This window comes from Mixophyes fleayi, chromosome 1, assembly GCF_038048845.1.
Source record: "Mixophyes fleayi isolate aMixFle1 chromosome 1, aMixFle1.hap1, whole genome shotgun sequence".
NCBI lineage: Eukaryota > Metazoa > Chordata > Amphibia > Anura > Limnodynastidae > Mixophyes > Mixophyes fleayi.
In genome coordinates this window covers 224,013,625-224,030,586 of record NC_134402.1, presented here as the reverse complement: position 1 = coordinate 224,030,586, position 16,962 = coordinate 224,013,625, and the positions used below count along the sequence as shown (strand labels likewise).

General features: G+C 38.6%; 1 protein-coding gene across 1 annotated transcript; it reads left to right on the top strand.

Annotated features, from left to right (window-relative positions):
• The first annotated feature begins 1,005 nt into the window (after positions 1-1,005).
• On the top strand, positions 1,006-14,322 carry WDR18 (WD repeat domain 18). The gene is made up of 10 exons (XM_075205973.1): positions 1,006-1,244; positions 1,410-1,520; positions 4,002-4,135; positions 4,289-4,430; positions 7,685-7,828; positions 7,914-7,972; positions 9,799-9,923; positions 10,011-10,177; positions 10,484-10,552; positions 10,664-14,322. Exons 1-10 carry the CDS (start codon positions 1,035-1,037, stop codon positions 10,787-10,789), a joined length of 1,287 nt encoding a protein of 428 aa, XP_075062074.1. The 5' UTR covers positions 1,006-1,034; the 3' UTR covers positions 10,790-14,322.
• The last annotated feature ends 2,640 nt before the right edge of the window (positions 14,323-16,962 follow it).

Sequence of the window (16,962 nt, the reverse complement as noted above, 5' to 3'; positions counted from 1 at the left end):
GTCAAATTGCTGGCCCAACGGCATTTAACCCTTGCAAATCTGCAGCTACTTATTCAAAATGCTATCTGTGCCCACTTTGCCACCTGATCGCATGCCCAAAACAGCGTTGGGCCAGGCAAAAGACAGATGTTTTATATGTAACTGACCACCCTGTGTCGATTCCCACTGTCAAATTGCTGGCCCAACGGCATTTAACCCTTGCAAATCTGCAGCTACTTATTCAAAATGCTATCTGTGCCCACTTTGCCACCTGATTGCATGCCCAAAACAGCGTTGGGCCAGGCAAAAGACAGATGTTTTATATGTAACTGACCACCCTGTGTCGATTCCCACTGTCAAATTGCTGGCCCAACGGCATTTAACCCTTGCAAATCTGCAGCTATTTATTCAAAATGCTATCTGTGCCCACTTTGCTACCTGATTGCATGCCCAAAACAGCGTTGGGCCAGGTAAAAGACAGATGTTTTATATGTAACTGACCACCCTGTGTCGATTCCCACTGTCAAATTGCTGGCCCAACGGCATTTAACCCTTGCAAATCTGCAGCTACTTATTCAAAATGATAAAATATGGTGACTTTGCCCACTTTGCCCCCTGATTTCATGCCCATAACCTTGTTGGGTGAGGCGATATACTAATACATTTTGTATAAGGGATCCCCTGTAGTGTTAATTTGATGTGAAATCAGTGATCCAAATTGATTTAATCCTTTAAAAATAAGCTTTTCTGAACAAGAAGCTGGAGCATGAATTAGAAACGAATAAGAAGCTGGCCGAATAAGAAGCTAACTTCAGCCTCGTCATTAATATTAACTTTGGCACCGGAGTGAATCAAAGAAAACCAAAAAAGAATCGCTCTCTCATCTCTCTCTATATAGATATATATAAAATAAAACCACAGTTAACTTATTTTTCAGAGACCAGTTTCAGACAGCAGACAGCGCAGCAATACAATAAATGAGTAAAAGCAGAGAGTAATCACGTGACAAGCTGGGTATAGCCGATTTGTGAGCACGTGACTCTTTCGGGGTGAAGATGGCGGCGCCCTTAGAGCTCGTGTTAAGTACTGATGCGTCGGGTCAAGTGGCCAATTGCTCGGCATGGGACCCACAGACGGGTGCGGTGCTGCTCACTTACCGGGGAGGGAACAGTACTCCCCGCGGTCTCGCATTGCTCGGAGGACAGTATCTCATGGGAGGACAGCTGGGGAAGAATTACGTCAATGTATGGGAGCTACAAAGAAAGGCGAGTTGGTCATTACCGGTTGCTGAGTCTTTTGTATTACCGAGATAATGTCCGTACTGGCCTCCTAGTAAACATTTACATATTCATAACCAACATATGTATCTCGATGCTAGCTCTGTCCAAACAGTTATCTTACCTGTGGCTTTTTTTTTAATGTACCTCTAGGACCAGCTGCAACAGAAGATTGTTTGTTCAGGACCAGTGACCTGTTTAGCCGCATCTTCCAACGGATTGTATTTGGTGGCTGGCATTGCAGAGAGCATCTACTTGTGGGAGGTAAAATGGACCACCTAATCTAATTGTCCCCAAATAGGGTGGGGGCATGAATTACATTGATGGCCAAACATCACGTCTCGTCAGTATAACTATTGTGTTTTAGTCTTTATATAATAATTGCAGACATGGATAGGTTTACATACTTGACTGTTTTGGGTCCAGGTAGCAGGCCTTCCCTGTCATTGGCTTTTAATTTTTAGTTATCTGTTAGCACTCCTTTCCTTAAAATTATGGAGCCATTTCCTGACATGGTCCCCATCCCACCTCATACTTTGTTTTACCTTCATCAGCTGCAGTCATAAACAAATAACAAGTGGGGAGAGGTTTTATGAAGTGGCATCTGTATAATTAACAAGTACCCAGATAACAAAAGTGGTATTCCTTTATGCCTTGCAAAAGTAATAATAATGGAAAAAATAACTAGCCTTTCGGACCTTGGCCCTAAGACTGTGTTTTACTGTTGTTTATCTAGGCAGTAATTGTGTGTATGATATATATTACTTAAAGTACTTAATTTACTAAATATAGAAAACACAAAAAAGCACATATAAATATTTTTAATAACAAAATATATCCTATACATTATCAAAATAAGGTAGGATATAAACAAAGTAAGAACACATAACTATACTGTGTCTATTAAAGCAGCAAACAAACAGTATGTAACAGATTGAATAAATGCTTTGTATTGAAAAATCTGAAATATAAAAATCTATGGTAAGGCCACTCATTTGGCAGAATAATATCCAAACTGGCAATATAAAATCAATGGATCCTTTTAGGATAAAAATAATTAATCCTAAAGTCAAAGAATAAATCTGACCATGCTTAAAAATGATCAGACTGCAGTAGTTCTTGTTGCTGTTTGTGAAGAAAAAAAGCTCCATGGTAGAATGGTGTGTGGTGTGTGAAGATGTATATATTTCGATGCAGGCCATCAAAATCGCCATCATTATTCTGTTATTAATGTTGGTGCAATCACTCCAAAAAAAAATATTGGTACTGTCCATAATACTGACAGCTATGATTTATGGCCTATATAGCTGTCCAAACTGCTACCTTAATGAGATTCTCCAGTGACCACAATAATTGGACACAGCATGACCCTTATTGGAAGGAGTTGTGGCTGCAGCATTGGATCTTTGTGAGGTTAGCATTACTTGTTAATTCACTTTCTGAATGAACATGAGCTTTCTCCATAACAGAGGAAGAATATGTCTGCAGACAATGGGTCTAACAGTTAACAGCCTAAGATGTGCATGCACTTGGTATATGCTATAAAGTAATTTTCTGTAATTAAAAAAAATATGCCTGTCTGTAATCGTCCTTTGATGTATTAGAATGGAGAATCAATTGTTAACTTTCTCTGCATAACTCCTTCCATTATTTTTTGAGTCTCCTAACACATTTCTCCATGTAATCCTTGATGGTTTCATCAGAGGAAAGTAAAATGATTTGGTACTACATTTATATAGTATGCTCTGCTACTCAATGGGCTGTGTAACATACTATATCCATAGACTGTATGGTATTGGTATGTTTACTTAGAATAGACCTTCATGTAAGAAATAATAAAGCTACACTCTAATTTGTATAGTCATTCTAAGCAAAATGTGCTCATTGTGCCACATAGACATAGATATCTATTTGATAAATAGATACCCATCACCTGCTATAATTTTCGGGAGATGGCGATAGGAGGATAGTAGTGCTACTTGTACCTCTGCTGCCCATGGTAAATAGACTCAGCTGGCCTTAGCCATCAACGTCCTGTGGACTTTGTTAAACGGTTTTGTTGGATGTACTTTAGGACTTTTCTCCAGTTGACAAATAAACCCAAGGTCTGGTATTTTTGTAAGTAATGGGACAAATCAATGTAATCGGTGGTGAAAGCAATACACATGTGCACTCTGCTGATTATGCTTGACACTGTTCTGAATGTGTCTGGAGGCGAAAGAACAAAATGCCTTCGCTTTTCTTAATCTGTATCTATCCAACTGTCCATTCAAAATATTTGGAGTAGGTTTGTGAATCTATTATTTCTTTAGCCATGCTATTTCCTTGATCTCCTGGATTTATGAGGCCACAAGCCCGAGCAGTAGATAACCAGCTGATGGCGGGCAGGGCATGCGGGGGCTTGTAGTTCCACAATACCTGGAGAACCACAGAGTAGCCAGGCCTGCTCTAGATCATGTGTGTGTGCGCCCAAAGTGGCATTCTGGTTTTGGGCTCTCCTCATATATGCAGTTCATTCTAATGAGGTCCCAGAACAATGATACACTGACAGGGGCCCAGGTAATCAAGAAGCTGCTATGGTCGCTGGCCACATGGCATCCCGCAACTGTCTGGATTTGGTGCACAGACTGCCAATTGATTAACCCTGTCATAGCGCATTATTGTATGTGTTAATTCCTAACACACAGTAATACAAATCTAACATTTCTTTTCTTCTCTTCTCTATATTGTAACTGCTATTTTCAGGTTTGTACAGGGCATCTTCTTGCTATCCTTAACAGTCACTATCAAGATCTCACCTGCCTCACTTTCACAGATGACAGCAGCCATTTCTTGTCTGGAGCCAAGGATAGCCTGGCCCTAGTGTGGAACCTCTTTAGGTAAGGGATTAAGAGCATGTTCACATCTGAGCCTTTTGCTTGTGTTCTTAAAAATAGAACCAACTCCCTTTTAATTGTGTAGCTCAAAACGTTGTTTTCTCTAGTATCATAGCATCTGTGTCCATAAGGTGTAGTAATAGTTTGTCGTTTAAGTGTGTTGCAGGCTGAGGGGTCTAGAGGCCCTGAACCTAGACACATGTGGACCCAGCATACACTACCAATTACTGATCTGCAATGTGGTACTGGAGGTCCTCAGGCACGAGCAGTCACTTCCTCTTTGGACCAAACAGTAAAGGTAATTCAACCATGTAAAGTGATGTTTTACAGTGTAATTGGACTCTACAGAGCTAATTTTTTTAGTGAGTCATACCCAATTTTATTTTAGTATATTTTATGCCCACTCTAATTCGAATAAACTGTACAATTAGGACAAAAGGCTTAGTTTTAAATGACATTTTTGTGAGTGTCTCATTACTTCAAACTTGCCACTTGGGATATGTTGTTATTCAAAACGAGAACTATCCTGTCAAGCGGTGTGAAAGATGTTGGAGCTGACTGTTTCATCAAATACAGCTTGATGAAATGTCTTGCTCAAAATCAAGAAAACTCATAATTATTAGTAGCTACTTTTGGACAATAATGTATATATCAAAGCCTATATAAATGAGCTGCATGATATACCTAAATTAATGTTTATAATAATCAATCCTTCTTGTTTTATCATTAAAGAAAGCTAGTTGGGTGGTGACCTTCTTTATAACTATGGTGCAGATCATTAAGTTTTTGTGATTGATTGGCTACTTTTTGGGTGACAGAATATTCAGTACTGACAGTGGATTGATGGATTCATACACAGATGCAGACATAAATGCAGGCAATACTTCAAGTTTTTTTGTTTAATGTCTACTGCTTTAGTTAATGTCTTATAGCTGTTGGACTGGAAACCGTGGCTTTGAATATGTGCGGAGAACAGTACTATACTATCTTGCTTAATCTCATTAATGGCTAAAAGTAATAAGTTTACATTTCTAAAGGGGGATAGACTTCAGTGTGATGTAAAATACTTCATTCTATAGTCAGCAGATGTCATTGTCAAGACATTAATTTCAACTGCAGAAGTCATTGTGGCAATTAAAGACTTCACCATTAAAATATATAAAGAAGAAACAAACTTAGAAACAGAAGTGGGAAAAATTCAGAAAACAAAGTTGCAAAATCTGCCACCTTTTAGATTATTTGCATAGGTAAAGACACGTAACTTGCTTGAATCATACTTCAGAGATGCAATTTTTTTTAAGATCGAAAAGAATTCAAATATTAATTTTTACGTGGAATTTGAAATATGTTGATATAAGAATGTGTAAATATTTTAGATAGATTCGTAAGGCGGCATACAGTAGAGAAAACAGTACATACATAAAACGGGGCATACAGGTAGACAAAATAAATGCAGACATGAAAACAAAGGGTATGGAAAACCCTGTTCATTAGAGAGCTTACATTCTAAGTGGGAGAGGTCACAGCTGAAACAAGAGAAGTGAGCAGGTGTGGCCCAGAATGGAGATTGGGACAACTTTGAGGGTAGATTACTGTAAATAGTATCATAAGACATAAGGTAAGCTCTAAAAAAAGATGGGGATTCAGGGATCGTCTAAAGATTTGAAGGCTGTGGAAAACCTGATTGGGAGTGGTAAGGAATTTCTTAAGTGGGTAGCAGCACAGAGAAGTCTTGTAGGCGGGAGTGAGAGGTGATTGCAGGGATGAGACAAGTCATAGGTAGATCGTGAGGAAAGTGTTCTGATTTGAGATGTATGCAGGGGTAGTGTTGTTGGGGGCTTTGTAGTTAAGGGTGAGTAGTTTGAATTGGGGTCTGGAAGTCACAGGGATCCAGTGTTAGGGATTTGCAGAGTGGTGAGACTTCTTTCATTTGAGTATATATTGCATAGTGGGAAATTCAATTGCTGGTGATGTGCCGCACGAAAATCACAGATGTCTGGCTGCACACATTGCTGGCCATTACGGTTGATATCTCTGCTTCTTTTTCTGCACACATATATGGAGTAGAAGGAAAAGTGAGCAGATATTCCTCCCATAACATCGGGGCAGTTTGCCTCTGTGGATGTTCCAGAGACACATCGCCAGCAGTTGAAACTCCCCCATAGTGTGTTCAGTAATGATTTGTTAGCTCAAAATTCATAAAATTGAGGGTAGACTAATAAAACGGCATTCTTAAAATTGTTTTTGCCACAGGAACCCCAATTTATTTTATATATAAATAAGCTTTTCATGATCACAGTCATGCTGGGTTTAAAAAGGTAGTTGAACAAATTTGTTGCCACTCTTGTCAACTGCAGTTCTCTCATGATACTAGAAGGGAGTTCAAAAACCTGCACCTCTAAAATGCAGAAGTATGGACTGGACATAAGGGCAACAGTTTATTTAATATTATAGTGTAATTTATGTTAGAACATAAGATGTCCTTAAACCATATTTGCTACTCCTTCACATCACCTAAATCATATCAGTCAGGTAGTGAGACCTCTATAATGGGTACGAATGTGTACGTGTACCCTACAAGCGCATAAAGCAGATTTCGGCAGCTATTTATTTATTTTATTAAAATAATAGTTGGTGAAGAAATAAGTCCCCTCTCTGTTAATCTCATATTATACAAACGGCAGATGTTGGCAGTGCTTGTTCTTAACACTGCATGTGTGGTTGATCAAATTATGAACCTCATTTTAATTTTTCTAGATAGTGTTTATGCCTGAATCCCAGCGTCAAGTGTACCTCACTGTATTCAGGTCCATGTAGTTGGCTATATGCTTCACACACCATTAAAAAAACTTTAAAATCAGATGCACTCTCATCCCAGTTGTTGGGACTTACATCTAGCAAGGGCTGGCTTGTGAGCCACACCCAAAAAGGCCTTATATTGGTGTTAGATAGCTGGTGGTAACCTTCACAATTAACCTTTGATGCTTTTTTTTGTTGTCCTGCCACTCTTTTATGTACACGTATAGCATATTTATATTATGTTATATACTAAACTCATAACATACTTTATTGTTACAAGTTTATGGATACTGTTTTTGCACTTGATGAAACAGATAATAAAATAATTATCAGCATAATTTTTTGAGCAGTACAGAACTTAACATCCATTTATTCAAAGGACTACAGCTGAGTAGGGAAGTGCTAGGGTTTTAGTATGCAACAGGAAAGATGTCCCTTTCTTGAGAAGTTCTTATTGCTATCATCATGTGCTTACTCAAGTCACAACATCAGTGTCATATGAATTGTGGTCTCCTGCTTGTCACCTTCTTATAAGCATCGTTGGACCAGTTTACTAATGTTGGTGGCAACAGAAAACCATAATCGTGATGAAATCTGTTCTGCAAATATTCACTGAGCCTAGACTCTCTTTGGATCTGTGTGCTCTAGGTTTGCTCTATCTGATGTGACCTCTGCAAACATTTATATAAGTGAATTATTGAACAACTGTCCCATCATAGTGGCATTACATTAAAAAACATTGCTACTTTTTAGCTTTGGGATATTGCCTCTGGAGAACTTCTGGTGTCTGTCCTCTTTGATGTGCGAATCATGTCGGTAACATTTGACCCAGCTGAATATCACTTATTTTGTGGTGGCAGTGATGGCTCCATATTCCAGGTGGACCTGTGTGCATGGGTAAGTCCTCATTTGAGTTTTAAAATAGGAATCTAATGAGAGAGTGCAGCCAGTGATATTTTTTTTTTTAAATTTTTTTTTGCAGCCAGTACAGCGAGACAAAACCTTTAATTCTGAACATGAAAAGGTGTTTAGAGGACACAGGTAGGAAATGTCTTGTCAATGTTAACATCTTCAAATTCGGATCCTCTCTTTAAAGTGCAATTCACTATAATTCTTCATCTCCAGCTCATCTGTGTATAACCTTTTAAAGTGAACAGGAATAGCTGTAACCAATCAATTCATAATAACAGCTGTACAGAGTACTGAATTTTATTTATTTATGCTCTCACCCAAAATTTGTTTTTTTTTTTTTTTTTTTTTTTTTCTTTTTTTTTTTTTTATGTTTTCCTAACATCTATTTCTCCAAGGGCAGCTGCTAGCCACATTGGCTCAGAGGATGAACCTTTAGGAAACCAACTCCCCCCAAAAATTGTCTTAATGCAAAGATTATTCTAGTTACCTTTAAACAATATGGAGTATTTTGCTGACCGATGTACAATGCAGACAACCAAATCTCTGGTGGCTTTTAAATGCAGACGTCTCTCCCCTTATTGTTTACTTGCTTTTCACACAAATGCCAAAGGATACTACACTGCTTTATTCTCTTTCTCAATCATCCCTGCTAGATGACCACTGTGGCTGTTCAGGTTGGGTACATTATAGCGACGCTCTAAACATCGACAACACATACCCTGACATGACACCGAATCTGTCATCCCTGACAGAATATTCATATTGACTACTTGAAAAAGAGACTTGAAATCATTCCGATCAATAAAGATCCCAGCTGTCTACAATGATGTAAATTTGAAGGGCTGTACAATTACAATTATTCGTGCTGTTAAGGTGGTAATGTAAAGAAGCGTCAGCTGTACAATGTACAAGGCTTTGTAATGTACATTCAGCACCTCCTTAAATTACCACTTTAACAGCATAAATAATTGTACAACCCTTCAAAGTGACGTCATTATACCCGGACGGGATCTTTATTGATTGAAATTCTTTCAAGTCTCTTATACAGGCATTCGGTATGAACAGTCTGTTGGGGATGACAGCTTTGGTGTCGTCATGTTGTGGTATGTGTTGTTTTAGAGCGTCGCTTTAAAGACTACCACTGGGCTATTCATGCCAATTGGAGCTGCACTAGGATTGGTGGCCAATCCTCCTGTTTTTCAGACGTACACTGGACAGTGAGATCCAGTGCGCCACATGTACTCTCGTTAGACAGTCTGTGTATGGAAACTCCTGGTGACTGGCCTCCCACCCCAGCATGTGGCTGCTGTGATAGATTTGAACAGCAGCCCTGACCCTATGCCATACAACCCTTTTGACCTGAAGTGTCAGTGCTGGTTGCTATCATTAATTAGCGGATGGCTCACTGCATGTATGTATGACCATCTCCTCCTAGTAAGGAGAGTTAAGCCTGGTGGTATAAACTTATGGACCAATGGCTACTTTGGGCCTCATCATGGTGCCTTTTGTCTCCCTGATGGTGGCCCTGTTCACTGGCCTGAAGGCAACACTTTAGAAATTCAATTAATTGTAATTGAATTATATACCAGTTAAACTTAATTACTGAAAATGGGAAAATAATATAATTGAAAGGGAACAGGGTGATGAAACATACAGCAGAGGCTTGCAGACTTTTTGCAGTCATCTGATACTCCCAGTAAATGCAGAACTAAACTGAGTGCCATTTCATAAAACGTGTGGTGTAAATATTTCTAGTTTAAGATGATGTAAATAACTAATTATCTGTGTAGGGTAGTATTTGAAAAGGCAATAATGTGGTGCAACTTTACAAGCGTATATTATTCTAAGCATGCAAGAGAAAGTTATTAGATACCTATTTGTTCAAAAATAATATAATATATTCATTGCCCTGGAAATCACCTTTCTTTCCTTTTTTGTTTTTTTTGTGTTCTCAGAGACCAAGTGACGTGTCTTTCTGTGTCCCTGGATGGAAGTATGCTGGTGTCAGGATCTCATGACGAAACAGTCTGTGTTTGGGACATCCAGAGCAAGCAGTGTCTACGTACAGTCAACCACAGAGGTATTGTCATTTTTGACCTCTAGGTAATAGTCGAACTTTGCTACACTTCAGAAACACTAATAATTTTCCGCTTGCTGTTATTTCCAGGTCCAGTGACAAATGCCTTCATTATACCTGCACCAGGGAACATGTTGCGAGCAGATAGTAAGCCAAGCTTTCCCATTCCTCGCTTTAGCAAACACTTTCAGGGTGCCGAGGGCTGTGAGGGTCCTGAGAGTGATGGTATCATTTTGCGGCTTGGGAGACATCAGCAAGTAAGTACAATGAGGGGGTTGTATTGATCTAGGGATACTTGTTTTTTTTTAAAGTCTAAAATGTTTGTGTGTTATATGCTCTGTGACTAACTTATTGTCAGGTTTAAGAAATATGTGTGATATTGTTATCATGGTACCTTTAGGCAACTACAAGGAGTGACGCAGTCCTGTTTCCTAACTGTGTGTGCATGTGTCTGTGGGTATATATGTGTGTGTGTGTGTGTGTATATCCCTCTCTCCCTCCCTCGCCCTATATTGTCATGGTATTTTCCTGATCTTCATGCCCATCCATGTCTTTGCTTTTAGGGTCTAGAAGATACTTACTTGCAACGAGCAGAACAGCTGCACAACCTGCTTGGTGAAACTGAGGGCAAGGTAAGTGCTACATTACCTGAGTATTGTACATTTTTTTTATTTTTTTCCCTCAGGTACATGAATGAGCTATGAAAGTGTATTTTTATAATATATTTTTTAATTCTCTCTCAGAACCTTTCAGGGCTTGTAGAACAGCTTCGCTCTCGGACAACAGAACTTGAGGAGGAGCTTAGTGTGGTGCGGAAGAGAAATAAGGATCTTTTTGACTTCTCTGTCAATATCCTCACCAAACCTTGACCTGGAATACACTAAACCTGGACATTCTCCTTCTGTCTACTGGCAATTGTGAATGATTTTGGTCAGCAAGGTTTATTCGATACAACCTAATTGCCAATTTATGGTTCTCTCTAGTCCCCTGCCATGTTATAATAGCAAGGCATATGCCTAGAGAGCTGTTCCTAGGACAGAAGATTCCACATCAAATCAACACAGGGTTTAAAACTGACTGTTTCAGATTGTAATGAAATTCGGTATAATAAATACTGTTATGGGTGTAAAAAAACCAAAACCCAAACCTTAGGCTGATATGTGCACTGGTTTTGAGGTCACACGCCTTTTGCACTTTTTTAACGAAAAACTTGCTGTTAATGTTTTTATTAATTGCATTTGTAGCTCACCTGATTGAGCTAGACAGTTGGGTAAGGTCTAATTTTGAACCTCAAAGAAAAGATAATCACAGCACTGAGAGTAGCACTCACTCAGTTTGAATAAATCTGTAAAATGAGAGAGAGAATAAACAACATATAATCACTTGAATCTCCTCATCAATGCACTGATCTAATCAATTAAATCCTCAATCACCAATGCTCTCATAGAGGGAATATAACTCAAATACTATCCATATCCCTAATGTGGTCATCCTGGGTAAGTTGTATCTGTAGATTTAAATCCGCAAGCATCCGTAATAAACCTTAATTACAATTGTATATTCGCTTGACTCCGAAGTATAGTAGGCAAACTGTCAGAATATATAGATTAGTCCGAACAAATCTCCTTATTCCCAATACAGCCTCAATTCTGATACAGATCTCCACGATAACACACACACACACACTACGTTTAAAGCCGATATCACGCTATAGTGTTATACGGTGCTCCGATGTGGCCACACAGAGATATCCCTAATTAGATCTCTTTTAAACATCTACAAAATCATGATAAATTTCGCATCATAGGAAACCTCAAGGCGGTGATTCGTGATCAGATGTTATAAATTTTTAATCTGACACGTTTCATCACTTAGAACTGATTTCTTCAGAGGATTATTCAATATTTATAGATCTCATTTTGAACCTCTCTTTATGGGCTTTTATATGATGCTTAAAACAGAAGTATGTTTCAATCAGATTAAAAATTTAACATTTTCAAAATTTTGATTTTCTCAACAGCCATATTTTTAAATTTTTGAAAAACAACTCAAATTGTTCATACTGTTGTTAATAAATCCCCAAAGTTTTATTTTGGGATCATGATGGGATCATCTTCTACAGGAGCTTTCACTTTGGACTGTTAGTTTTCATTTTCATTATTTTAACAATCTAGGCCTGTTCATTACTTTTAATTTATCTCCTTAAACAATTCCTTTGATGTATATTATGTACATTGGCACAGTATGTTGATACTGAAATATTTAAACAATTTGTGATATTTTTATGTCTCACATATCTATTAGAAAGCTTACTACTGCGCATTACCATTTGGTGCTGCTGCTCTGGATGGATGGTGCTACTTGAAGGTTTGGAACTGGCTGAAGGCTTCATTTGTTTTAAGTATTTCCAATTCAGAAAGGGTGTATATTTTCGACATGTCGGATTTAACAGGTTCACCTTCCACAGAACATCTAACCTAGTGATTCATAAAACATCTGGATTATTTGGGTATGATAAAGGTGGTGATGAATCAGCTGCATTGAGGCATGTCACTTTCACTTCATCAATGGTTTCATTTTTCTCCAGAATTAATGCGAGCCACCATGTCTAGTCATAGACAGCATTTACATACCATCTGATATCAGCAAGTGGGAGCTGATACTACATTATCTTGAGGAACTGAACAATGACCCTATTGCTCTTTTGGAAGTGTCCCAAGTTGGTTTCTGCAGCTGGCACAAACTTTTGCAACTTTTGGCATTTCAGAAATGAATTTACACGTCTATTCTGAAACCGTTCTCAACCCCTTCTTTTTAGAAGTATGAGTAGCCTTTTTAAATGAGTTGAAACCACAAAATACCTGTCACTTTCCTCCATCTTTATTCTTTTCTTTTTTTTTTTTTTACTTTTTTAAACCAGTTTACACAGCTAAGCAGGCTCAGACTGGGCTGCCGGGGAGTCAGGGAAATAATTCTAATGAGAATCTGCTGAGGGGTGAGTCGAGCATGTGCTGAGCTCTGATTGGAGGAGCCCATCACATGCTCCTCTGTGGAACTCAGCAGAAGCCTCATGTGCTGTGCTTTCTCTTCTCTGCCTGGCCGGGTGACTGAGGTTTCTTTGGGTGAGTTCCGTGTTGCTCCCAGTCTGCTGGGTCTCACCATACCAGCACCCCTTCTCCAAGTTGCCATTCCTCCCCGATCCCAGCACAAATTCTCCCAGTCTGATACTCCACTGTAATTAAACATTCTGCTCTTTCAAAGGTGATACAAACGGTCCAAAGTTGGGTAACGTTTGGGTGGCCTTAAATTGATGACCAAGGGGCTTTTTTTCACTGATTAAAGCCCACCAAAACCTGACCTGTACCTGTAAAAGGCGGGCCTATTCAACACAATTGAAGTGTCTATCCACTGAAGTTCACATGCAGAGAAGAGGGAACAGGCGCTGACTGTAAAATCTCATCCCCAAACACACCTACAGAGGAATGTGCATTCCTCTAATGAAGTAAACTGGAAAAAATATTGTTTTGTTGATGTGTAATGCCTCAATAAATACAATTTTCATGAATCACTCAAAACTTAAAGCTCTTGTAGCAGTTGATCCCGTCATGATCCCAAAATAAAATTTTGGGGATTTATTAACAACAGTATGAACAATTTTTTAGATGTTTTAAAAACATTTAAAAATATGCCCTTTTGGCAAAATCAAAATCTTGATTTTGAAAATGTTACATTTAATTTTGATTAAAGCATAATGATGTGTTATATATCATATGAAAGCCCATAAAAAAGGTTTAAAATGAGACCTTGCCCAACTCTAGCTCAATCAGGTGAGCTACAACTGCAATTTAAAAGTTAACAATTTTTCATTAAAAAGTGCAACTTTAATGGCATATAACTTCAAAACCACTGCACATATCAGGCTAAGATTTGGGGTTTTTATTTACACCCATGGCAACATTTAGTATACCAAATGTAATTGAAATTAGAGAATGTAAGGTAGAATTTTTTCAAAAATTGTGTTTATTTGATGTGGAATGATCCATTTTTTACTTTTAGAGGTGTTGGACAGTGAAGTGTATCTAAGTTAGAGCACATCTGCTTTTGGTGACAGGACAGCACAAGCTCTAAATGTGGCCCTGGTCACAGTCAGAGCATACTTTGATCTAGCCCTAGCTCGTTAAACTTTTGTAGAATGTACAATATAAAACTTAAAAATACCACGTACTATCGAATACACCCACTGATTTTTGTATCTCCTTGTTTACCATTATGTAATAATAATAATAAATTTGTTTTTGTTTTTTTATTCCATTTTTTTGGGGTGGGGTGTAAGGGGCTAGTGCTGAATCCTTATGATGTGTTTAAATTCTGGTGTACTGTGTAAATAAATGAATTCCATTAATGTGGTTAGGACATGAATGATTCCTTTGAACGGTTTAATGAAGTTAAAAACAAAAGTCAATTTGTTCTCAGTATGCAAATGGACAGGGAGAGATGCAATAGGGCCCCATAACAGCTTTTTTTTTTGTTTCTTATGACTTCAATACAATGTCATTAAGGTTTAATCTGTGTGTGTGTGTAATAGATAAATAGATCTCTCTCTCGCTCTTGCGCGTGCTCAAGAGAAAGTCCTATCTGGATAAAACGCGTTGGATCACATTTTTGTACCTAATCAGCCACCGTACTTGTGCGGGTCAACCTATCATGTCCGCGTTCCAAGACGCGGCTACACGAGATACCCGGACACTCCGGAGCCTCTATTCATAGGAGACTCACCGTTTTACCTGGACAGCTTGCCGAGGACTGCCAGCATCCATAGGGAATTCTAGGGTAAGAATTAGTTTTATTTGCTCTCCCCTCCTCACGCCATCCGGTATACTATCCCGCGGTACTTCCACTTACATTTTCAAAGGAGCTATAAACATTTTTGTTGTCTTTACATTTTGTTGTCTATACGTTTTTATATTTTTTATTTTTGTTTTTATTGGCTTTCAAGAGAAAAGTACATACGCACGCACGCACACACAAACAAAATAAATAGGCAGTCATGACAGCGACTGCCAACATACAATCAAGCATCACATTATAAATGAAAAATATATTAATATAGCCGCATTGCATATCAAAGACAGTGCAGCCGAAGTCAAAGACTGTTAAGATATGGATCTTGACCTGTTAGTTTTAAAGATGTGAGTTTGCCAGAAAAAAAAATTAAAGGATTTCATGGAACAACTTTAGTTTGAAAACACTTATATAGTCAGGAAAACTGGCATGGCATAGCAAAAATAGTAATGGCAATAAGAACAGCAACAACATACTGCAGGTTTAGTCTGGCAGGGAGTGGCTTGCCATAGAGGGCAAGGCAAAAGTGGGGTCCAACCACCATCCCTAAATATTTTCATACTTCAAGGGGTATTTTGTACTAGTATAGACAAAGTGCTTGTGACCCATTGCCAGCATAAACACATTAACATATTATCTCATCACTTTATTTACTATGTCCTCCAAATTCAAGCCAAATAGACAGTGTCCTGCAAATACAACTGGACCGTAATCCCTAGTTTTAGTGATACATTCACTCTGGTCCAGAAACGCATAATTTTAGGGCATTACCATAAATGCTACCAGAATGAGCCAGATGGGTCTCTAGATTTGGGCAAATGAGTGGTCTGATCTGGTCTAAATTTAGACAGTCTACAGGGAGAAAAGTATGTTCTATGTAATATGTAAATCTGAATATGATGAAACTTCAGGGAGGCTGTGGGAGCTATGAAGACTTACCACCCAATCCTCATCCAGAAGAGGACCGAGATCCTCCTTCCATTTCACCTGTAATTGTGAAAGTGTCATTGTTGAATTCATCTATTAAATAGGAGTATATAAAGCAGGTTAGTTTTCAATATCCTAGAGTCTGGATTAAGGTATTCATTGGGGTTTCCTTAAAGAAAGGGACTCCCTGCTCAAATTGGCTAGCAATAAAACATTCTTGGGGATCTTAAATTCATCTCTGTTCAAATGATTTAAGGACCCCACTGGTATACAGTTGTCCAATAGCAAAAATGCCATGGCTTGACCAAAGAGATCTCCCTGCCAGGGAGTTCAGTAAATCTAGTAACACCCTAAAAAGGAGTACCAGGGTCTACCCCTTCCCTATGGAGCAAGTTGTTTGCGTCATTCCAAATCTTAACAGCTTGTACTAGCAGGGTGGCCGAGCTCCTAAGACAAACACCAGATAACAAAATCTGCAAGGGAATGTGGTGGCTGTCCTCTTGTCTCAGAAATTCCTAATGGAGATCGTGGTAATCCAGGTCTGAATTCTGACCCAGAATTCCAACTAGGTTAATTGAGAGGGGTAGTAGTACAATTTAAGATTTGGCAAGGCAAAACCACCAGAGCACCGACACTTACACAGAGAGCTCAATTTTATTTTTGCTCTCTCTCCGCCCCACGCCAAGGAAAAAAGGAACTGATCAATTTTGCAAAACATAGATGAGGGCAGAAACATTGGTGCCTGTTGTAGAACATATAGGAACTTAGATTGGCTTAGCATTTTAATAAGATTTATCATTCCCAACAATGAAAGAGGCAGACTATGGGTGGAGTCCAGGCAGGAATACCAGAGTGGGAAGAAACTTGACTTATCCCAGTTTTTTATCCCATTTTTAAACCGGAATATGTACCAAAAATATTGACTAGTCAAAGAAGATTGGCCATGGAGTCAGATAAAGTGCAACAAATAAAAAGAGCAACATATCATCTGCATCCTTATCCCTCGAAAAAAGCACCACCACTCTATTAATCAAGGTGTCCCGGAAGTAAGCCTTAAATGAGTCCCAAACAATTGGGGTTGCACCGTTTGAGTGTTCGTACCAGATAGGTACTTCATAGTCTATTAATAACTTGTAGAGGAATCCTTACCTGGATCCAAATGAGAGGTAAAACAAGTAGATGTCCAAATCCTGTGATGACACCTCGGATGATACTTGGTGTTTTTTCTTTTCTTCGGTCTCAAAAACCTCACTATAAGGTGAGTTTTTAGGTA

Bases quoted from the DNA above. Each gene is read 5' to 3' on its own strand.
- WDR18 (XM_075205973.1), top strand. From the start codon at position 1,035: ATGGCGGCGCCCTTAGAGCTCGTGTTAAGTACTGATGCGTCGGGTCAA. The intron at 4,136-4,288 runs GTAAGGGATTAA...TTGTCGTTTAAG, and splicing joins CTAGTGTGGAACCTCTTTAG to TGTGTTGCAGGCTGAGGGGT. The intron at 10,553-10,663 runs GTAAGTGCTACA...ATTCTCTCTCAG, and splicing joins TTGGTGAAACTGAGGGCAAG to AACCTTTCAGGGCTTGTAGA.